Source organism: Euleptes europaea, chromosome 11 (genome assembly GCF_029931775.1).
Source record: "Euleptes europaea isolate rEulEur1 chromosome 11, rEulEur1.hap1, whole genome shotgun sequence".
Lineage (NCBI taxonomy): Eukaryota > Metazoa > Chordata > Lepidosauria > Squamata > Sphaerodactylidae > Euleptes > Euleptes europaea.
In genome coordinates this window covers 52265744-52291041 of record NC_079322.1, presented here as the reverse complement: position 1 = coordinate 52291041, position 25298 = coordinate 52265744, and the positions used below count along the sequence as shown (strand labels likewise).

General features: G+C 40.2%; 1 protein-coding gene across 1 annotated transcript in view; it reads right to left on the bottom strand.

The window, feature by feature from the left end:
- Positions 1–25298, bottom strand: part of CDK6 (cyclin dependent kinase 6) — a 106816-nt gene that overhangs the window by 42125 nt on the left and 39393 nt on the right. Inside the window, exon 3 of the mRNA XM_056857496.1 lies at positions 16315–16482. Within this exon, the coding sequence (XP_056713474.1) occupies positions 16315–16482 (168 nt within the window). The remainder of the gene's footprint in view (positions 1–16314; positions 16483–25298) is intronic.

The window sequence follows — 25298 nt, the reverse complement described above, 5'->3', positions numbered from 1 at the left end:
GTATTGATCCTAGAGAAGAAGGCAAGTGAAACAATAGATTCATTTACATCATCTAATATATAAAATTTTCGAAGCAAACTTTCAAGTCACACAGAATTATTCCTCATGCTGGGTGTTGAAGGAAAAAAAGGGGAAAGTAGAATTTGCTCTGCTGGATCACAGCGGTAAGCCTGTTATGCTAGCTTAATATAGACCTAGCTCCATCTGCAAACTTTTCAGTACCAAACTGAAGGAAATGAGTTGAAACAGATACTTAATTAGATCTGGTAACGTTTCAAGTTATGGGTGTTATTTGGAAGCCTTTAAAAGAATTACATCTTAGTGGCTTCAGAAATTGTTTTCCACCTAACTGAAGTTGACTTAGGACCCCCCCCTCCAACTGAAATCAATATGTTGTTCAGAAATAAGAACATGTATTGGCACATGATATCACATGTCTGATGCAACAAAACTTGGGAGTGTATCTTTAGTAACAAAAGGTGCACTTGTAAGCCTACCAACTAGTTTTTTTGGAGGGCCATTTTGAGAACAGTGTGAGGAAAAGAAGGCCAGGACTTCCAACACACAGTGTCTCCTCATATGGACAGGCAGTAGTACTGCTGGGACAGATGTCTCTTTCCTTTCACTTCCTTGGCATTTAGGTTGTAAACTGAGGTCCTCATTAAGGAAAGGCTAAAAAGAAAGGGCATTACCGAGCCAAACTTATCTGTAGAACTTCCTGCTCACATATGAATCTGCCAGCAGTAAAATCTTCATCAAAAGCTTTTCTCCGAGTACCCCCCCCCCCACACACACACCTTGAGAAGTTAGGCAAATGATTACCCGAGAGCAGTCGCCTTTTTAAAGAAAAGAGTCATCAGCCAAAGGGAAACAATTTAATACTGTTTATTCTAATGGGAGAGTGAAACAATTGCTCAACTATCTATTAAAACCCACAGAATACAATGCAGTTCAGATAGGGTTGCCAGCTCTGGATTGGAAAATACCTGAAGATTTTGGGGGTGGAGCCTGAGAAGGGTGGGGTTTGGGGAGGGGAGGGACTTTAGTGGGATATAATGCCATAGATTCCATCTTCCAAAGTGGCCATTTTCTCCAGGTGAACTGATCTTTGTCGCCAGGAGATCAGTTGTAATAGCAGGAGATCTCCAGCCACTCCCTGGAGGTTGGCAAACCTACATTCAGAACATTATTATTTAATCAATTTATAAACTGCCTTTCATCATAAAAGTTATAAAAGTGGCCAACAATTAAAACAAATGGGTGCAAAGTAACAGAAAATATTGCTCCACACCAATTCGCTGAAGACAGACCCAACATTATGGTATATGTTTTCCATGGAAAAGTAAATTAAATGCTGTTTCTTTAAGCACTGTGAACACAGTTGAAAATACAAATCATTTTCTAAGTCACCTCACGTATACATGTTTTCTCACTTTAGGCAAAATATTTAAATTAGGTAAGGTATATAAAACAAATCCAGCAGTTTTAGCAGGTATCCTAGATCCAAAGGAAGACTACACACTGCACCTATAAAAACAAAAGGGGTGGGATGTAACCCCGAAATAGACACAAAGCATAATAGCTATAAAATATTTTGTGGGTTCCCACTTGCCTAGCTATTAGGAATGGTTTGAAAACTATTTTATTAATATGTAGGATATGCACTCACTTTCAGTACTAACAGCAACAAAAGCATGTCATTTGGGACATTAATTGCTAATCCAGGCTATAATATTTCACATATTCACTGGCCAAGAATTTCAGCTATGCAGCAAATCACATATCAGGAATATAAAAAGAACACTGAGTGCCTTCTGGCCAATAAGGAAACCGATAATTGCAGGCGATGTGTATGTGGGGGGGAAGGGAACCACACACACCTAAAAAAGGGGGATGATGTCCAAGGAGATAAAACGTTTAAAATGAAGGGCTCCTTCAATTAATAATTTCTTAATTCCATCTAGGCTCCTACCAATAATTATTACAATTTCCATTTGAAGAATATCCCACTTCTTATTCTCATTCTGAGACGCTGAATGCTCTCTATAGGCAAAAGAAAACTCTGCATGATCACTGGAGTGCTTATGGAGATCAGGCCATATGTATGTTATTGCTAATGGCTTCCAATGGGAATTATTTCCACATACCCCAATCCTGTGATACACCCCTGTGGAAACTGGTTTCTACATTCTGATTAGTCGTATTAGCCATAGAAGACCACTGCTGTGAGAAATGAGAAGCATCCAAAAGCTGGAGTCTGACAGTGCAATCCTGAAAGGAGCCCCCCCTCCCCCCCGAATAGTTTTAGGAGCCGGCGTGACTCCTGCACTGGTGTTAGTGCAACTTGCACCATGCAAATGGGCACTAACACTGGTGCAGGGCCACTTACACTGGCCCTGGGGGGCGGTGCGGCAGCACCACATATAGGCGCCAGTGCAGCCCATGTGTATCTCCGGAGCTGGAGCTCGCACCAGTGCCAAAGGGAGCACCCCCTTTTGCCACCTGCAAAAAACGGGGGCGCAGTCGCAAGGAATTGTGTGGAGCAGTTTCACAGGGTTAGGCGAAAATTATATTTTGGGCTTGTTGTGCCAGGCCAGCAAGCCGCTCAGGAGGCGGTGTGGCTGTGCCATCCCTGGGTGCCCCACAACTACCCCCCATAGGATTTCCTATGACTCTGTACTGCAAGCTCAGTCCTTAACAGATATCCTACATGTAACTGGGGAAGTACCCAGGCTCATTCTTCCCCTTCACCACAAAAACATTGCTGTGTTGTACAGATCTCAGTATATTTTGAAAGGTTGGGTGCTGCAAAAACAGCAACAAGTGTACAATCTTCCATTACATTATATAATTTTTTAATTTGTTTTTTAGGTCCAAATTACTGTTAGGATTAGTTGAGATTGTATAATCTCTTCAATGTGAAACTGCTTGGTGAGGTAGCTTTTGGCAACTTGGTAATATTTTTTTTGAATGGCAAATGTATTGTTTGTGTTGTTAAAAAAAAGAGAATTCAGGAAGCTCAGACAAAGTTCAGGTTATGTTTACATTGGTTATGAAAACCTGGAAACAATGTTTAGATTCAAAAAAGGCACTCTCTTTCTCTGTTTCTATTTTTTTAAAATCTTTGTTTAAACTTGGCCAAAGGTAAAGTGAACACTGCTTTTTATTAAATTTACCTGCAAAAATCTTACTGGTTTATAGCACATTTTTGCTTTCTGGGGGAATGTGAATTTACATTTTTTTTAAATTAAGGGAAATCTAAATCTCTTTTAATAAAATTGGCTATGCAAGAGATCACTATATTTTTATTTTCAGGCCGTATTGAATTTAAATCATTTACTTATCTTCAGGTTATTTGTCTGAAACAGCAGATTAACCTCAACAGGTTCTTGCGTCATGAGACCTTTCATCTATGTATGCACTGCAAGATCTTGGGACATCTTTGGCTGCAATCCTAAACACACTTTCCTGGAAGTAAGCCCTACTGAATAAATGAGACTTCCTTCTGGTAGACCTGCTTAAGCATAGCTTCCTCTGAGTTATAATGATAGTGTCATATAAAAAAAATTGGTTTCTATTTTGTGAGATATATGTGAGCTTTTTAATAACCAAACAAGTTAGCACCTGCAAAAGGGGGCATTCCTGGGACGACAGGGTTTAGGGAGCAGACGAAAGTTAGCCCCACCCCCTGGAATGCCTCCCTTGACGCTGGCACAAGCCCTTGCTCTGGAAAAACGCTGCAGAGGTGGCTGCTCCAGCATCCAAGCATAGGTGGCCCTGGCCCACCACCAGTGTAGATGCCCATTTTCACACTGCAAGTGGCATCTACGCCAGTGCTGGGGTCACGTCACATCCAGAAGCCTTTTCCCCCCACCCCTTTCAGGATTGCTCCGTTAATGTTCTAAATGAAAGGGATTTCTCTTGAAGCTTTTATATTTTTAAAGCTGATTTTAATATTCAAGTATTACACCTGTTCTGAGCCCCCAGAATAAGCAGAAGAATAGGAAAAAAACAGTAAATAATGAATAAATACATCAGCAAAGGCCATGATATTGTTTCATTTTTGCTGAGCGTTCAAAATGACTGACAAGGTTTTAAGTTGTTTTTAAGTTTTGATGGAAAACTACTTCCTGCCATATGTGATGTGAATACTTTATGACAATAATATAAGACATGGTCTTGTAGTTTAAAGGGAAATTTTTAGTATTCTGTTGCTCACAGAAATCCCCTCAGTCTGTTCCCCCAATCCTAATGGCATTAATTGCAAACTGAGCTTCTTTTCACAGTCTGGTAGAAACTAGCTCTCTGGAACTAGGATCTGTGCAGACTTTGGTCCATTTAACAAGGTCAGACTGTTTATTCTTGACTAAATTCTTTCCCACTGTAAAAAGGTACTTTTAAATGCCACATTCCACAGCCAGTGCCAGTAAGTCACTGAAGCATATTTTCCCACAAGAACTGATACGATGGATGAGCCTCTACTGATTTAAACTTTCTAGCATTTAAATTATATAAAGTAAAGAGTCTGTAATTTGCAAACTGTTTTAAATTTATCCATGCTTTCATTGCAATGAAGTTTCCAAATTGTGTATTCATTAACAATGTAATGCTATACACATGAAACAAACATTGGAAGAAGAGAGAAAAGGCAAATTAAAGTAACAACGAAGGTGAACAGATTTGTGGATGATGATTATGTTACAGATTTCAGTAATTAAATCTGCGATTCCACAATTGTTTGATATAATTTTGCAGTATATGCCCTATTTGTAACAAGCGGGTATTTAATATATGAGGTATTGTGCATCATAATGTATTGACAATGCTTTCTTCAATGCTGAAATGGTTACATCTCCAAAGCTGCTTTCATTTGGTAAAAGACTGAATATAAGAGTCAAAAGTTAAACAAACACCATTGTATATTTTTAAAAATCATTTTTTCCTTTCTATGTAAATATTTTTCTGCAAATACGCTGAAAGCATATATTCTACCTATTTCCCCACCATTTTTCTTATTTCAAACCTTAGGCCCAGTCTTGTGATCTGTTGAGGGCTGGGGCTCAGAGGGCAGCAGTACACTTGCACACTTGACTGCAATATTTTACACTGAGTGCAATATTTTACATTGAAGCTGAATGGTCATGTAATTAAGCTTACCTGAGGACAGGTGGTTCATCTGAGGCCAGACCAACATCAACCCGAGAAAGGGCCTTTGTGGTCATGGCACCAAAACTGTGGAACTCCCTCCCCAGGGAGGTTCATCTGTCCCCCTTTATCATTGGTGTTTAATGCATGGTCGCTTTGACCTCCTTTATTCCCCGTTTCAGCCAGGATCAAATTTTTCAATATGCACGATATCTCATTCCTTGGAAGCTCAATGCTGTTTCGATGCAAAATGAACCCGGCTTTTCCCATTCCTCTTCTGGCCCGAATTAAACTGTTTATCCTGGCTCATTCTGGAGTCATGGATCGTGCATACTCTGTTCTCGGGTTGAGCTTCCCTGTGCCATCATGTCTCACCCTTTTCCAACCCCCTCCTCAAAGCAGTATGCCGATGGTTAAACAGGGGAAAACCGAAGATTGGCTTCTCTCACAGCCAATCACAAAGCAGTGTGTAATGAGGCAGGGATTCAAGTGCTTCCTGCTACCTCGGAGCTCTTTCTGAGCAAAATAAAGGCTTTTTTAAAATGAGGCTTGAATTTCTCCCCCCTCCTTCTTTCAGGTAGCTCAGTTTTTTGTTAAAATTTTACATTTTCTTAAAATGCTTTTTTATGCGGCAGTTGGTTTTTTTGGGGGGGGAAGGAAATCTTTCACGAGAGCACTGCAAAGTAAGCCAATTACAGAGCAGCATTTAAAAGGGTGGGACTTGATTTGAGCTTGGGATAATGTTTTTCTGTATTCATGGTTTGATTAGCACACAGTTTCGTCCCTGATCATTCAAGCCAATGCCCCCCAACCCGGGTTACTTTAATGTGCGATGAACCCAGGTCCAAGCAGGGAGATCCAACCCATGCATAAAAGACCATTGCCTTCTGCAAGCAGATGAAGACTTTTCTGTTTAATGTGACGACCCTAGTTCTTGTTTGTTTTATTATCTGGTTATTATATATGTAATGTTTTTAAAGCTAATTTGTATTTTTTTTACCGGTTCACCATGTTGATTCAAATGTTTTAAATAAATAAATAATAAATAAGTAACATTATGTCTGATAATTTTATTTTCATAGTCCTAATGCTGATTATTAGAATGTCGTGCCATGCCCCCTTGATAGTTATAAAATCAGCATACTTTTATCAATATTTAAAGAAATATAATTTGGATTTTTTTTGAAGTCTTTTTTTTGAAGTAGAATTTATATTGTATTGTTAGTTTAATTGTTGTATTTCTGATTGTAGGCTGCCCTGAGCCCAACTTTGGTTGGGAAAGGGTGGGATAGAAATCAAACAAAACATCATCATCATCATCATCATCAATAACCTACCTTCCAGAGTTGTGAGGATAAAATTGAGACGAGAATGATGTAAGCTGTTTTTGGTCCCCATTGGGGAGAAAGGTAGGATATAAATGAAGTAAAAAAAAATATTGGCTCCAACAAAATATTTTATTCAGTAAAGAATAAATAGGAACAACAAGGATACATTTTGTCTAGTTTTCAATATATATTAATTCTGGTGATACCCATAGTAATCTCCAGTTCACCTTTCTACACAACTCGGTGTGGATTTCATCTCTGCATAAATTGCAGATACAAATACATGCTCACTGATGTATATGTTTGTATGGATATTTCAGATAAGACCCATTCCAATTACTATATCATCATTACTTGAAGTAAAGCAAGCCCAAACCTATGCTTTGTATTATAGTTTTAAAGTATGTAGTAGACATACAAGTGAGCACTGGGGATGAACAACTGAATTCCAGTTATCTAACTTTTCATTATTCATGAAGTTGCCACTTTTTAATTCATTTTTTAATCTTTTAAAATATGAATGAAAATCAACTGTTGATGTTTTTAAGAACATAAGGCCCTGCTGTATCAGACCAAGGCCCATCTAGTCCAACAGTCTGTTCACATAGTGGCCAACCAGGTGCCTTTAGGAAGCCACAAACAAGACAAGTGCAGCAGCACCATCCTGCCTGTGTTCCACCGCACCCAAAATAATAGGCATGCTCCTCTGATACTAGAGAGAATAGGTATGCAGCATGACCAGTATCCATTCTAACTAATAACCATGAATACCCCTCTCCTCCATGAATATGTCCACTCCCCTCTTAAAGCCCTCCAAGCTGGCAGCCATCACCACATCCTGGGGCAGGGAGTTCCACAATTTAACTATGCGTTGTGTGAAAAAAATATTTCCTTTTATCTGTTTTGAATCTCTCGCTCTCCAGCTTTACCAGATGACCCCGTGTTCTAGTATTATGGGGAGAGGGAGAAAAACTTCTCCCTGTCCACTCTCTCCAAACCATGCATAATTTTATAGACCTCTATCATGTCTCCCCTTAGCCGTCTTCTTTCCAAGCTAAACAGCCCTATGCGTCCTAACCGCTCCCCATAGGACAGTTGCTCTAGCCCCTTAATCATTTTGGTTGCTTTTTTCTGCACCTTCTCAAGCTCTGTAATATCCTTTTTTAGGTGTTATTGGAAAAAATATACCCCTTGCCTCTCATAAAGCTGTTATTTACGACATTTTTATCCCACTCACATTCTAAGGAAGGTTAAGGGAGCATTATGCCCCTCTTTCATCCATAAACAACCCTCTAATATAGGCGAGGCTGAGAGATAGTGGCTGACCCAGGTTTACCCAGTGGGCTTTCTGGCTTAAATGGATTAGACTCTGAGTTTCCCTGGTACTCCAGTACTCTAACCACACAGGATTTATGTTAAAAGAAAAGAAACTCTGACAAAAACAGAGAACAACCTAATTAAAGGGGTATTCTTATATAAGAATAAGCCGCATATTTCCCAAACCTACCCACATCAATGTGTGAATAAAACCATAATTTAAACAAATGTGTTATTACATGAACATTTGGGGGTTGCGTTACATGGCTGAACTGTGTTATAGTTTCTGTTTTGTTTTTGTTTAAAAAACTACTTTGTATATGAACAGTATTTTGTGTGCCTTCCCAAAAAGCAAATAATTTCTACACAATGGGTTGGATCCAACCAGTTCTTCCACTGGTGAAAAAGGGAGGAGAGGTCAGCTTTAACCATTAAAAACACTATGCTGGGGATTACAAGGTCTGCATGGACAAAAGCCATGTGGGACAATGGCGATAGTAAAGAGGGGAATTAAGTGAGACTGAAATCCAAACCAATACAATACATAAGCGCCGGGCAAGGCAAGTATGTTCCACTTTCGCACTAGGAATTACCCCACCAGCTATCCTCCCTTCATACATGAGGTTTCTCACAATTCCTAGTCATAGGCGAGCTTTTATGCTCGCCAGATTGAATGTTCCGCCGACAGCTGAACTGAGATTTGATAAAACTCCATTCTCAGATAGACTATGTGCTTGTGCATCAGTAGCAACTGAGACAATAGATCACCTTCTGTTACTTTGTGACCAATGGTCTGCACCCAGGGTCCTCTGGATTGCTCCTATCCTATCAAAACATCATCTTCCTGCTGACCCCTGGGTAGTTTCATTAATGATGGGAGACACGGACCCAGGAATAACAAGAGGTGTCGCCAAATATCTGGCAAAAGTCCTGGCTTTAAAGTCACAATAAAGTTAAATCATGTCCTAACCAGAAATATTATCAATGTACTGTCTATATTGCTCCCTATAAAGATATTTATTTATTCTTATGTTTGTAATTTTAAAATAATTTATGAATTCCAAGATTTTAAAGCCATTTTGTTTATAAATATTTTATCACTCTAAGATGTTGTAAATTTTGTTTTTGTCTTATGTATGTTGCGCTCAAGATCTTTGGTCGGATGAGCTTGAAATAAAAAGAAAGAGGAAAGGAAAAGGACAATACATAAGCAATTTGTCAGTTTTCCTTAAGAGTATGAAAACTTATCCTGAAGATATATTCAAACCTAAACTTTCAATTCAAGGTGCTGGTTATCACTTTTTTGTGTGTGCCGTTAAGTCACAGCTGACTTATGCTGACCCCATAGGGTTTTCAAAGCAAGAAACATTGGGAGGTGGTTTGCCATTACCTGCCTTCACATCACAACCCTGGTATTTCTTGGAGATTGCCCATCCAAATACTAACTAGGGTTGACCCTGCTTAGCTTCTGAGATCTAATGAGATCAGACAAATCTGGGGCTATCCAGGTCAGAGCTGGTTATCACTTTTAAAGCTCTTAATGGTCTAGGATCCCAAAACTAAAGGAATACCTCTCCCTTTATGACCGGCTGCATCAACTGCTCTCATCTGAGCAAAGCCTGCTGAAATTGCCACTCTTCAAGTGGGTGAAATCCACAACTGCCTAAACCAGATTATTATTGATTGTGGCTCTCATTCTGTGGAAAGACCTGCCTAAGGAGGTCAAGAAGTCTCCCCCATTTCTATTGTTCTGCAGTATTAGAAGGGCTGTCACTTAGAGGAGGGCAGGGAGCTGTTCCTGTTGGCAGCAGAGGGTAGGACTCACAGTAATGGGTTTAAATTGCAGGCTGAAAGATACCAGCTGGATATTAGGAAAAAACGTTTTACAGTAAGAGGTGTTCAACAGTGGAATCAGCTACCTAGGGAGGTGGTGAGCTCCCCCTCACTGGCAGTCTTTAAGCAGAGGCTGGACAAGCACTTGTCAGGAATGCTAGGCTGATCCTTCATTGAGCAGGGGGTTGGACTACATGGCCTGTATGGCCCCTTCCAACTCTGTGATTCTATGAAACAGAACTGCTCAGGAGTACAGTTTTATAAACAAATATAAAATAGTGTTTAGTAATTTTCATATAGGCAACACGATTCTAGTTTAGAGCACTGTTTGCTGTATATACTATCTTGTTTGTACTGCATTGTTTTCAAATAGTCAGGAGGGATTTTTTTTTTTTAATAAAGGGAATAAGGGTTGTAATAACTGAAATTGGAGGGCGTCCTCATATAGGGAACAGGATAGTATTTTATTGCATTGTTTGCTGTATGCATTATATAGGATTGCAGTTTCTTGTGCTGCTTGCTGTATATACATATTCTGTTTGTGGTGCATCAGTTTTGAATTTTTGTTATTCAGTTACTGCATTGTTTATGGTATGTCTTACTGCTTCCTTTATTCCATTGTTTATTCCAATTTTGTAATCCATTTTGAATCTCAATGAGAGAAACAGACTACAAGTACAGCAAATAAATAAATAAATAATTTTCTACAATGGGATATAGAAAAATTCTTCATTAAAAAAATATGGTGAATTCTTTTCTGAAGGCCAGTTCCCTGCCCCCCACCTCAACATTTCATGCAGTCGAAAAACTCCTCTAAAACTATGTTTCAAAACATGGGTGTGCACTGAACAGAATCTTGCTTATGATTCAGCAAAATTTAAACCACAAGTATTGGAAGTGTACTGTTAGCAACACAGTAGATTTCCAGTGTTAGTTAGTCAGAAGCATATAGAAGTTACAGAGGCTTATTTTCATTTAAATACTCATATATTAGTTTGACACGTTTGCCTCACATTTTATCTGCCTTGATCAGAATAGTACCCACTTTGCTTCGCCAAACAAAAACAATATTTTGCTTTACCAAACAAAACCAATATTTCCTCCTTAAGAAAATCAGCAAACGACAAAGAATATTACATTAACAGATGTTGAATATGAGGGTGCCACACTGTGATATCTGGTGTTCATTCTTCTAAGCAATGAAAATCACAGTAGTGAATTAAACTCCATGTCATTTTAAAATTAACCATCTCAACTGCCCTCTGTCAATTGATGTCTCATGCAGACCTTTCAAAGCCTTCCTGAGAGTCAGCACAAACACTAGCAAAACAGTCTAATCCCATGTGATAGTGAATGGCTGCTCTATTCTTCTCTGAGAACAAGGCCAGATATGATTATCCTTAGGACTATCAGTTCTGATACTTGCTACATCTGCAAATGCTATTGTCTCCACAAACTTGTGTCCATTTCTTTTGGGGCTTTCATTCCTTTATCAGACGAAGCCACAAGGAGCTGCAAACAGCAGCAATATGGCCACCTGTCAAAAGAATGCCTGGATATTCAGGAAGTTAGTAACTTTCACAGATTAAATGCTCTGAAGTTATCAATTTGCAGTACTCAGTAAACTAGGGCTGGCTCATTTCTTTCTTTCATAGCTCTTTCTGTTCCCCTGGAAGAGACCGAGTTTGGAAAATGGCCAGAGAATTAAGATGTATTTTGGGAGTGAATTGATACTTCGTAAAATAATTTTGGGAGGTTGTTTGGCAGTAAGCTACTGCTCTGCTATATAAGAAATGACAGAGTTAACATGCCCATTGATCATCAGTACTGAAAAGGGACTTCGATAAGCTCATTGTGTGACCACTGTCAGTACATGAGGCGGTCAACCAGATATAGGGATTTCTGTGAAGTAATTCAGACATTATTTACCTTCTCTGCCAAGGCAAGGACAAGTTGCAATGGAGGAAGATTGAGGTTAAATATTATGAAGAATTTTCTGATTGATAAGAAAAGTTCAGTGATGAAAGAAGTTACCTAAAGAGACTGAAATCTCTTTCATGGTCAGTTTCCTAGAAAAGCTTAGACAGGCATCAGCGAGGGATCCCTGCTGCACAAAATGTCCTATAACAGGGCAGGGGGATGAACTAGATGGGGTTAGAGTGCACACCATCTAGCAACTGCCATTCTGGAATACACCAACAGAAAATCAACTGATGTGATAGCATCAGGGAACTCATCCAAACTTAGTAAAGGGAGATAATACACTGGGATTTGGTGAGGGGACAGAAACGAGTTCACATTTCATCTTAAAATGTAAGTCACCGTGAGGACTTTCTGGTTGAAAAGCAGGATATAAAACAAAGCAATCAATAAATGGTTAGATGACCTATTCACATTTCACCTTAAAATGTAAATCACTGTGAGGACTTCCAGGCTGAAAAGCAGGATATAATACAAAGCAATCAATAAATGGTTAGATGACCTATTGCCTCCTTTGTAAGACTAGTTCTATGATTATTTATTTAACTACTTTATCTATAGCCTGCCTTTCATGCAGTGACTCAAGGCAATGGCAGATTTTAAAGACACACTCATACAGCATCAGACATTCAATGAACAATGCAACTGAACGACAATTACAGAATTAGTAGACAATGCAAATCAGAACTGCCTAGGCAAGGTCTAGAGGCATTACAAAGGACAAAGACAAGAAGATTCTACAAACGGAGATCCATCTTGACACAAGTTTACATGATGGTTGTATCAATGTGCAACCATCTACAGAATGTCAGTGGAAGAAAGGAGTTCTCATACAGTTTGGGGTGGCATTAATATTTGGTCAGCCCATATCACATTGCTTCCTCACTCATATGCTTCTAGACATAGCCTTTTGAGAGGGAAATTTCAGTCATAGTAAAGAAGTCCTTTTGTCATTTGTATCTATTGCATTGGCTTTGCCCTTTTCTGTGTCAAGGAGACTTTGAAACTTTTGTAACTCCCAAGCATGCGAACTGCAGTGCACTTTACATGGGGCAGCTAATGTTGCAGATGACTTGAAAGTTTCGGCTGGTACAAAATATGGCCACCCATCTTTTAATGGGCACAGGAGGGCATGGGCCTATCCAATCTATTTTGTCCATTGTATTGGCTAATCGTTTGCTTCTTGGACCAATGCATGAAGTGCCCACAATAAAGGTATTTTACCTGTGGCACTATTAACTGCCCGTGTACATAAACAGGTGCAGGAATCCTCCTTTTAGACATGACACCCGTGTAGATAAATGCGTGTCAAACCCCCCCCCTCGTCTTGCTTTCAATTCACTTAGTTTGCATTAAAGCACATACACTAACATTCCTCAATGTGCAACATTCCGAAAACACTGCCGGTTTTCTCTGCTCTGCTAGCTCGTTATCTAGGCAAAGGAACCATCATGTTTCAGTAAAAGAACTGGCTTATTGCAGAACTGTTTGTTTGCTTGATTAAAAATGAAACCATGGGAAAAGAAGAAATGTATTGTTATTGAGAAAATGTATAAAGGTGGAAGAATACTGAACAGCAATGTGATTCTTTCTACAGTCTGACTCTTTGTGTTTCGGTTGGAGAGATTTTGATCCCAGCTTTTATGTTTAAACTTGGTACCATTAAATAGAGCAAGCTGTAAAAGTACTTCCTGATCTCCAGTGCGTTATCCTTGATCAGATATACCTGGGGTAACGGTTTTTTAGGCACAACATGCAAGTTGTTGTTTCTGACCTATGAATGCTAGGACCGTCCTAGGACATACATGAGGGACTGTTTCTCCCTATATCAGCCAGGGGGCAATTGCAGTCAAGTGATAATGCCCTGCTTCATATGCCGTCATCATGAAAGCTTAGAACTGTGACAACAAGAAACAGGGTTTTTACTGTATGAACTCCCTAGGATTTGGAACAACTTGCATTTATATGTGAGGATTGGCCCACCTTTGGCTTCTTTCTGTAAATGTTTTGTTTTGCAATTTTATTTGATTCATGTAGTCATTTTGAACTTTAAAAAAGTGTTTATTGTTTTGTTTTCTGATTATATCCTATTGTGTTGATTTAAAACATTGCATGATACATTTAACAGTGGAATGGAGGTTCTAAATATTTTAGGCAAATGTAAAATTATTTTGTACCCCCGCAATTTCAGAATCAGCTAAAAATATGAACTGCTATAATTACTAAATTGACATATTGTAAGATAAACAGACAAGGGCGATAGTTATCAAAGGTTAGTGACCTGAGGGCCCTGACCCAAGGTCTAATCAATTCCACCCCTTGATTGGAAGGGACTTTGTGCCAGAGAGAGGCAAAATCTTCTAACCAGAGGCTAGCTGAACAGGGGTGGGCAAAGGCCGCGAAAAAGTTTCAAAGTTGCTCATGGAAACAGAAAAAGATGAGCGTCACACAAAACCTAAACTTTGGGTATTCAGCAGAAAACTACCGTTGGGTATTAATGTCTTTGGGCACAGAGTGGCATCTCTGTATGTCTATGGTGAAATCATTTGCATTGGACAATAGAGTGAAAACTAGCTCAGTTTTCTGCCTAAAGTAACTACGATGACTGTATTAGAACTGGTGAATTAGAACTATTAGAATTGTTGCCACTTAGCCAATCAGAATTCCTAGGTCTCAGCTACTGGATCCTGGTAACTAATCAGTGCATTTTCTGGCTAGTGCTGTGAGGTGTTATGGAAGCTAGGTAACCATGGGAGGTGGGAGAATTTGCTAGCTCTCACTCTTTTAAGTAAGGGGAAGACAATTTGGTCCCCTTCCCCCAGGTAGAGAATCCTTGTCCCCAATTCCTAGAAAACAGAGGGCTATTTTTCATGTTAGTAGGATGGGCACGTGAGTGGCTACAAATTACCCTTGGAAACCATGCACTACCCTAGTGGACCCCAGGGTCCAAAGACTCCCCTCTGAGAAATACTGCACTAAGGTGTATGACAAATTCATTTATTGAGAGATGGTAATTGTTTCTAATGTATTGGAATGACAAATTTCTGGACAATGTGAAACATGTATTTTGCCATTACTGTAATACTATTTTTAACGCAATATTATGGAAAGGCTATTACAATATTATTTTAACTTACTGAATTTTATAATAAACCACTGAAAATGTCTATCATGTCCCTTCCTCTTGGTTCCTCATACATCAGGCAGGAATGGAAGGAGCAAATGCATGCAAACACCACCCAAGAATATATTGACTATTTGATATACTTTTATTCTCTTTACCTTGATCTGGACAAGCCCAAACATTCTAGCATTCTCTTCATTCAGAAGTGTTGGCAGACTTGGCACATATTAGTATAAGATCGTGTTGGAGCACTGCCCCACAGTAATGAACTCTGGAGATGATTCTAGCATTCTTGAAGAATCTATGGCCATTTATGCAGGGTCAGTTTTGATGCTCGCTCAAAGTTCTTTCATTAAATGCGACCTTTAAAATGCCTATTCACAGTTCCAACACAAAAGGAGAAATTCCACCCCCACTGGCCTGCTCCTTCGTTCCTTCCTTTAGCAACCACCGTTTCTGTGATTTTGCATGCTTCCTTGAGGGGATTCTTCGAGGCAGGGGTGGAGCATACACAAAAGGTCACGTTAAAGGGGCTCTTAAGAAATGCGAAGCAGGTATGTGCCGGCTTCACCTGAGGTTCAGTGTGAAAAACTCAAAAAAATATGCGGGGCACTTCAGCCTGGAACATGCAAGCATAAATGGCCAGTAGCTACATTATTCAGGGTCATATCAGGGAACCAGTGGCAAGACCTGGACGTTTGATTGCTATGATTTAAGCCTATAGCTTAGTAGGATCAGATGGTTAATAAGCAGTCAATTTCATGGAGAACTGGTCACTTTTTCTTGGATTTCCTGTGCTTGGGGTCAACTCTCAAATACCATTTTTCAATCATAGCTACCACTACAAAGCTCTTGTTCCTTCCACATTGGAATTATCAGGTTTGCTTTGGCAGTAGGCAAATGCTCCTATTTAATGTTCCCGGAAGGTAGCACAAATGACAACTGGAAAACTATAAGTGGGACTCACAGCAGGGTTATTTATTCTTTTAAATGCATATTTAACTAACACGATCACCCTAAGATCAAGAAAAGAACCCTGGGTTTCTAGAGTTCTCCCCTGCTTCACTTCACTTTCTCCAGGCTCAAACATACAATTTGATTGCATAATCATAATAACTGAAGTAGTCAGGTCTCAAGACATAAGAAGTCATGCAAGGAACCCTCAGAGCACATTTTCACGCCTTGGTTGCTAAGCAAAAAGCCAGCAGCAGCAGTTCTTTTCAAGACAGTTGCATGCCTTCTGTTAAAGTATCCTATCTCTACTGAGATATGTACTGTCACATACACTGCAAATATTATTAGTAATAACTAGTTTACTGTAAGATGCTAAAGAATATATGCAAATAAATATGCAAATAAATATGCAAAAGCTTATTACTGTGTCATTCAGTCCCAGTCGTTTGTGGGAATAGTTTCTTTCCAGAGCAACAGCAATTGCTTCAGATAAAATCCAAACGGAATATTTTGCAAATACTGGCAACTGTCTTTTGCCATTAACGATTTCTAAACTCATGAATAAACAAACTCTATGCAAAAGACAAATGAGGAAATTAGACTAGAAGAGAACTAAGACATACTGAAACTTACCACAGAGGTAAGAGCCATCTGAAAACTGTAAATCCTCGCAAGCCCAAAATCAGCTAGTTTTATCTGTCCATTGCTGGTTACTAGTATGTTTTGGGGTTTCAGATCACGGTGGACCACTCTGTGTGAATGCAGAAAATCAAGGCCTCGTAGCAGTTGCAGCATCATGTCCTAAGAGTAAGCAATCAAGAGTTTTGATCAGAAGGCATGAAAGAAAGCATCTATTTTAAAGGAACGTATCTATAGCTACAGACATCTGTCTGTCTGCCTATGCACAGATACTTCTATTGGCCTGGCAAATTACACAACAATACTGGCTAAGGCAGAAAATGAATACACACTGTTACCAGCTAACTCAAAGTGGCGTGCTTGTATATATTTTTTTTGCAAGGTGGTAAATATTAGAATTACTTTGAACAAGAAAAAACTGGCATATTAACGTGTTTAACTGAATCAAATCACAGAATTCCATGCTATACTGACTTTGTAAGAATTAACTGTGAGGATAACTGGGAGTGCCTAGCATACTCAAAACACTTTGAACTTCTCACATGGATTTCAAGATCAGAATGTCATTTTACTTCAGCATTAGCAATCTGCACATGAAAGAATTGGTAAATCCAAGAGCTGTGTTCCTATTCTTTTACAATTCACCATACGTACAGGCAGATTCTCTGCCAAATTTGGACCAAAACAACAACACAGAACTTTCACAAATAGTTGTAGGGGCCATGTTTTTTGAAACCAGAACCCCGGTCTCACCCAGGGCTGTTTTTGTGGCCAGGGAGCTTGGGAACAAAAGAGGTAAGGAAGAACCTCCCTCAGCTCCCCAGCGGTGGCTTGCAGGTGGCAGCAAACTGGCCCTGGCTCCAAATGAGGGTATCTGGTCAGTTGAAGGGGGGCCCTTCAGGGAGACCTGGAGGTGCAAGGCTTCACTTGGGTCCTCTTTCAGAAGAGTTAAGGGGCCGCTGCAGGAGAGTGAGCCTCTCAGTCTGCAGGAACCTTAGGGATCTGGTAGTTATGTGGGACACAAGAGAGTTCATATTGCTAGAAACAGGTGGCTTGTCTGAGAGGACCTTGCTGGGAGAAAATCTCTTGCTAGGGGTCATGACAACAGCCCGTAGCCAGCAGATGAACAACCAAAAAGACCAGGACTTCTGGTGCAAGACTAATGATGAAATGTGTCCCTGTGGGTAGCCAGGGGAATTAGGGTGCCCAGCAGGTGGCAGCTGAGGGCTGGGATGCACCCTCTGAGGCCCCTGAAACAAGAGAGAAGCTCAAAAATACCTCCCTCCCCCCTCTTTTTATACATATATGAAATATTTATCATTTTTACATATTACTGTTTTCAGAAAGTAGCTTTAAACTGATTTTTCCATTGAATTATTCTCCTCTAATTCAACCAATACAGCTATTTGCATTACATGGCTTGTTTTTTTTAAAGCCCCACCTCTATAGTTCTGGTCTGAAAGTGCACCAAAAATTCCTATAAAATGAAACTCCTACTTCCTGATCTCCAGCCAACAGAGATCAGTTCACCTGGAGAAAATGGCCACTTTGGCAACTGGACTCTATGGCATTGAAGTCCCTTCCCTCTTCAAACCCAGCCCTAACCAGGCTCCGCCCCAAAAACCTCCCACTGGTGGCGAAGACGGAACTGGCAACTCCTGGAAGTAGCTGAAAACCTTGAATTCACTCTTAACCTGAAGAAAATCCAATGAGTGAGTAATGGAGAGAGAGATAGACAGAGAGATTTGATGTACCGATTTGGCCTACAACAATTTAAGTCCCTCTCTGAATCATATTATATTTGCTTTAAGTAGCTCTGGCTCCTAACAGTGACAATTCCACCAATTAATGCAGTTTTCCTTTTATTTAATTATTTACTTTATTTCTATCCTACCCCTCCCCAGCAATGCTGGGCTCAGGGTGGTTCACAACATATTAGACAATTTAAAAACATACAATTCCAGTTCAAATTCTTCAATATCTTTAAAATTCTAATGGCATGCTTAACCATTCCAGTGGCGGGTGTCAGTCAAATAGAAACAATAAACCAATGTGGTGCTATATAATAAAGGTAAAGGTCCCCTGTGCAAGCACCAGGTCATTCCTGACCCATGGGGTGACATCACATCCCGACATTTACTAGGCAGACTTTGTTTACGGGGTGGTTTGCCATTGCCCTCCCCAGTCATCTTCCCTTTACCCCCAGCAAGCTGGGTACTCATTTTACCAACCTCGGAAGGATGGAAGGCTGAGTCAACCTTGAACCGGCTGCCTGAAGCCAACTTCTGTTGGGACTGAACACAGGACACCAAGGACTTGCAGAAGGAGATGTCACCAATTAGGCAACTGGAATGGCAGCATCAAATGTTTCCAAAGCTATCAAAGCATCCTCCATGCTTGGTGTGACAACCATGTTTGCAATTCCCATCTCAGTAAATATAAATTCAACTAATGCTTCTCTTTGACTGAAATTTAGTTCCAAAGCCGATTTACATTTAATTTACTTTAGGCCTTTAAATAACTTTGCTCAGGTCATTCTTTACATTACTGCATAGAAATCTCTGCTTGGGTCTGATTTCCATGCTCATTGTTCCTGTGGAATAATCAGCATACAATTATTTATACCTCACCAATTTCACCCAATGAAAATGTATTATAACTGAACTGATGGCAAATGGTATCTGTCAGGTTAGACAGAAACGTGCGGGCTTATCTTTGGCACTCTTGGCAGACGGGTGCTTTCATGAGAAATTATATTCACCACGTCAAAAAGATGAAGTACAATTTAATGATTATCAACACATTAATAATCCCTAACCTTTCTGCAGCCCAAATTCTGGTTTCTGCAAGCCCTTTATTAGGCAGCAGTACAGACAAGGTCTCCCAATAAATATATTCAGGTGCAACCTACACAATTGTTTCAGTGCCCTGGTCTAAATCGGCAACTGGATTACTGGCAACTGTTCACCTCTCTTCTTGGGCCAGTCACACACCTTTAGCCTAACCAACTTCACAGGGTTGTCATAAGGATAAAATGGAGGAGAGTAAAACAATGTTTGGGTGCCTACTTAGGAGAAAGGCATGATATAAACAGGGTTGTCAGCTCCAGGTTGGGAAATACCTGGGAGTGTTTTTTTTTGGGGGGGGGGGGAGCCTGAGGAGGGTGGGGTTTGGAGAGGGGAGGGACTTCAATGCCATAGAGTTCAATGGCCAAAGCGGCCATGTTCTCCAGGTGAACTGATTTCTATTGGGTGGAGATCAGCTGTAATAGCGGGAGATCTCCAGCCACCACCTGGAGGTTGGCAACCCCACCTATAAACGAAGTAAATAAATGAATACTGGTTATTGCAGCATGCCACCTAACCTTTCAAGATATTTTAAATTCAAGATTTGATTTTGTTTTTTAAAGAGCCATACGCAGTTTGGTACTGAGCCATATGTGGCTCTTGGGCCCACAGGCAGCAGACACCGGCTCTAGAGTTCTAGGAACTATGGAATGATGCACTTTACAGGCCTCATATCCTAAGCTATGCTGTGACACAATTTCTATAATATATCAACTGGTTCAACACTACAGTGTTCAGTTGTTGATTGGGCTGTTTACAGCAGAACCCTTAAGGGTTAAAATATGGCAGATGTTGATAAGTCTCCTCGCTGACAGGAAAGACACATGGCTCTGGGGCCCAGATCAGGGTTTCTCCTTCCTCACAGCTGCTTGTGGACAACAGCTAATTGTATCCACTTGTTTTACCTCAGGCACAATGTCTGGAGGGGACCAAGTGCCACAAGCACACTTCCCCCCCCCCCAACGGTCATTTCCTCTCTGGTGTAACTTGCATGACAGCATGTGACAAACAGAAATTAATGGGGGCACTGCTGTGCCAATGCCTCTTGAATTGCTTTGACAGTGGCTGCAGGCCGCCTGCTTGGCCACCCAGCCAAGACCTCACATGAAACATGGCAAGGGGCCCACAAGTTCTATTCACTAACAAGACAGCTGGTCAGTGATTAGGAAGCTGAAACAATGCACCAAGGGGGGAAAAAGCTTTTGCACGCAGCTTCAGACTCAGGAGATCAAATTTGCTCAAATAAGTGAATCTACGCATTTATCGACTCTGTGGACTAAGGATGACTTGTCTAGCAGCAAGGAGCTACCTCTTCGCAAACAGTACCTGGTGAAATAAAGCACCCAAAAGAAAAACAAAAGCTGATAACAGCTTTCTTAAAACAACCCGAACATAAATTCAGTTAAGCCTTTAAATTATGGAAGCAGACTTTTACTCAGATCTCAGTTGCAGCTTTCCTACTAAACATATGGACCTCATAGATGAAATGGGAAGCTAATTTGTCTAGTTCAGAAGTGTTCAAACTCTACTCTAGTCACCTGGCAGAAGCCAGAAAAATGTGTTTGGACCTTCCTAGCTATCATCAAAGGTATGTGGAAGAGCACCATTAAAATGATAATATGGCAATTACCTGTGTGCAAGGAAACAAGGTGCAGAGGGAAATGAATTTTTAAATAATTTTACAACCCCTATGCGTTTTACGTGCAGTTTCATCACGGAGAATCATATTCTTTTCAGTAATGTCCCCATACATGCATTAAGGCAAAGCATTAAAGCATGCATTAAGGTGGGGACTTCCATCTCCATCACCAATGTACCCAAATTTTCCAATGGCCATATGAGAGGGAAACTCCCCTGTCTTTGTACTTTCTATCAGGAGACATCAAGAGGATACACATAGAAGGATTAAGGCTATTCTTTCCTAAACTGACCTATCCTTTGGAAGGTATGGGAGGGATGTGACATTACAGTGAGGGAGGAGCAGAGGGACTGTCCTTCCTTCTTCCCCCTCGGTCTTCTGGCACCTGGAATACTTTATGCATCTACTTGTTTCTGTTATAACTGTATTTGGGGTGCTAGATTTGAATCCAGTAGCACTTTACAGACCAACAAGATTTTTGGGGAATAAGCTTTCCAGAGTCAAAGCTCTTTTCATCAGATGAAAGTAGGAATGGAGATCCCTGAGTCCTTATATCCCAGTCAGAAGGTGGGAGGGGTGTTGCAATGAAAAGCATCAGGATTCAGAGGTGCAATGCAGAATGTAATCAGCCTGGTGAGAGCAGGGGAGAAATGCTTAGGGGCAGAAAATAAGCATCTGTAGTGAGTTAAGAATCCTGTGTCCCCATTCAGCCTTCAGGGTTCTATTGTTCTGAATTTGTGAATGAACTCAAGTCCTGCAATCTCACATTGTAATCTCCCCTTGAAGAGTCTCTGTTTGAGGACTGCCATTCCTAGGTCAGCAATGGAAAGTCCTGGAACACTGAAATGTTCTCCCACTGGTTTTTGAGTGTTGTGATTTTTTATGTCAGATTTATGTCCATTTATTCTTTTGTGTAGGAACTGATTTGTTTCTCCAATGCAGAGAGTGGAAGGGCATTGCTGACACTTGGTGGCATATATAATGCTAGACTGAACCTCAGATAGTAAGGCTGGTGTTGTTTGGTCTGGTGATAGTGTTTTCAATGTGAATATGGGGACAGAGTTGGCATCTTGGTTTATTGCAGGGCCTGGTTCCAGAGTCCATTAATGTTAGGATATGTATTATTGTGGGTGAGAAGTTGTTTAAGGTTAGGAGGCTCTCTGTGGAGAAGAAAAGGTTTGCCTGCCAGTGCCTGTGAGAGAGGAGTATCATTGTCCAGCAGAGGTTGCAGGTAATTAATGATGCGTTAAACTGGTTTGAACTGAGAGCTGTTATGTGACCACCTGAGGTGTTCTGTTGTTGTTTCATTTGGGCCTATCTTGCAGCACGTTATCCTTGGTATAATTCTGGCTTTGTTGATCTGTTTCCTTACAACAACTGGTATTGTAATTATATGGAATATTTGGGATGTACTTAGGATGGTCATCCATAAAAGTGGTATTTCTTTTCTCCTATTTTCACTGGCAAGCTGCTGCCACAGGTGACCAAAACATTACTAAACCATGAGAAACTTTTCCTGTAAGCATTTGTCTGTGTTAATGCATCTATACTGTTAATGCATATGTTAATACATCTATACTGATTTTATGTCAACTGAGAACATGACCTTCATGTTTTGCACCATCTTGACAATCAGTTTAGATATAATGAATGTATGTGGTCATCTATCCCAGAAACTCTGATCTCAGACCACTTGTCTTTCAAGCCATCAATTCTGACTGGCTATGACTGTCCAGTGTCTCAGTGGCGGTCTTTCCTAGCATTGCTACTGAAGAATGTTTAAGGAAAGATGCCAAGGATTAATGGGGACGGTCTGCATGCAAATCATGTGCTCTGTCTCTGAACTATGACAAGGTAAAATTTGTCAATTATAAGAAGTAATCGCACATAAAGGGAAACAGGATCCAATCTAGCAGTGTTTTGAAAATAGGCAACTGTGGAAAAACACATTTCCAGACCCAGCAAAAGTGTTAAACCCAACACATTGTGCTGAAAAAAGCACCAACTAATTCAGAAACTAACATGCACTTGCCAAAGGACCAACAGAATGAAAGCTTTGGAAAGATTTCCAAATTATATATTATTTTCTAAATAAAATAAGACTGTGTCAAGGAATTGCAGTTGGGTGAGAAACTACAACTTTTTCTCACTACAAATGACTCCAGGGAGAATGAATCCAGAGGGTTAAACTAGATATTGCTCAGTTCAGCAAACAACTTTAAACTTACAATGCCTCTGATGTATCAGGGCCTAAGTAACCTTTCATTTGTTCATGCCAATTAAGAAAAAACAAACCCACCAATCAGAGAGCCCACCGCACGAAAGTATGCACTGTTGCAAAATGCCACTCAATGAATTGGAAGCAAACTGTATATTTAGGGAAGCAAATGAAAGAGGCTAGGAATCACTATCAAAAGAGCGCTGTTCTCTTTTGTGCCTTGGATACTAACAGTATTATTTACTGTGCGCCTTGCAAACTAGTGAGCAGCTGGGTGGAACACATTTCCATGCCATGTAACCTCTCCTTATGCTTCGTTAGACTTCTTATCAAGACCAGAAGAAAAGAGATCTCTTTGGTATGCTTTTCCTGTGGCAAAGGAAAAGACAAGATGATGACTTTCCAGCTCATTTCACTTTTATAACATTCTCATCAATCACCATGGGGTGGGTCTTTGTTATCCTTGCTGGAGAAAGGTTCTCGGTTTGCTGTTGGCAACGCAGCATGACTTCGCTAACTAGCACATCAGGGGCTATCTTCAAAAGATTTGTAAGAAACAAACCATACAGTAAAAGGCCTAACCAAGTCGTCTTGCTAAGATTGTGGAGGTTAGGGACTTCGAATTCTTGAAGGCTGTTTGTAGCAACTTACTTCCATACAACCCATAACCAGGACTATGTGTTCTTATGCTTTGGCAGTTCCACAAATACAACGTTAGTGGTATTAGTGCAGAATTCAGTACATTATCTTATTTATTTATTTGTTTACTGTATTTATTGTCCGCCCTTCCTACTGAGACTCAAAGCAAATTACACAGGTTAAGTCAATAACAGTTCATACAAAGAGACATCTAATAAGCACAGCTTAGGTCAATACAATCAGTGTGAAACATTGAATGAGCAATGTACTAGGACTAGAATTACTCAAATTGAATTGAGCACATTATATTAGGCATGATACAGTATGGATAAAATGAAGAAAACCGGTACTCTGTGTGTGTGTGAAGTGCTGTCAAGTCGCAGCTGACTTATGGCGACCTCTTTTGGGGTTTTCATGGCAAGAGACTGAGGTGGTTTGCCAGTGCCTTCCTCTGCATAGCAACCCTGGTATTCCTTGGTGGTCTCCCATCCAAATACTAACCAGGGATGACCCTGCTTAGCTCCCAAGATCTGATGAGATGGGACTATACCATCCTGCCTTCCTTCCCCAAAACAATACTACCTCAAAAGAAAACTATGAAACAGTAATATGTGCAGTAAAATGATAATGCTTCATTATCATTTCAGGTTTAAAACCCCCAATTTTCTAGTTTTAGAGAAAGAAAAGTCCTATGTCATCATTGTGGCTCAGTTTGGAATTTTTTTTAGAAATTTTTTTGTCCCAATGGCATCCTGAACCAGCTCACATCATCATTATCCTCTCCTTTATTTTATCCTTGCAACAACAATCCTGTGATGTAGGTTAGGTAAGAGACAGTGATTAGCCCAAGGTCAACTAGTCAGCTTTCATGGCAAAAGGGGAATTGGAACCTGGGCCTCCTAGAACCTAATGTGACACTATAACTACTACACCATGCTGGTTCTATATAACATGAAACAATTATTGATTTTAATTATGGTTAGTTTGTGAAACCAGGATTCAGCTCACAGATAACCGTACATCCTGGTTTGCTTTGAAAAATTATTGTTTTAGCCTTTCTCCGACTTCCATCTCATAGACCCAAGTGGTATCCTTGCCTGCAATTCACCAAGGATAGTGACAGAGAACAAATTAGGCTTCAGAAAGGATGTCTACATTTGTATGTCATATGAAACCACAGTGAAGGTTAACTGTAGTTAACAAACCGACTTCAAGCTGTGGTTTCTAATCCTTTTATGACATATCCTAACTAGCCACAGTTAGTAGAATGGGCCTATGTTCAGACAGTCACACTAACCAGAGATCGTTAATTTAATTATTTTGTGTGTCTGATGTCTCAACTGAGCCTATGGCAGCTAGACAGGCGGAAACATGAAAAGTCAGCTTTTTAAAAGGAAAACCCATAGGGTTGCCAACAAAGATCAGTTGCCCTGGAGAAAATGGCTGCTTTGGAAGTTGAACTCTGGCATTATATGCCATTGAAGTCCCTCCCTTCCCCTAGCCCCACCCTTCCCAGATACCACCCCCAAAATCTCCAGGAATTTTCCAACCTGGAACTGGCAACCCTACCAATGAAGATGTTTTGCTGTATATATATATATATTTTGCTCCAGAAACAAGTTGTGGAGCTGTGTTT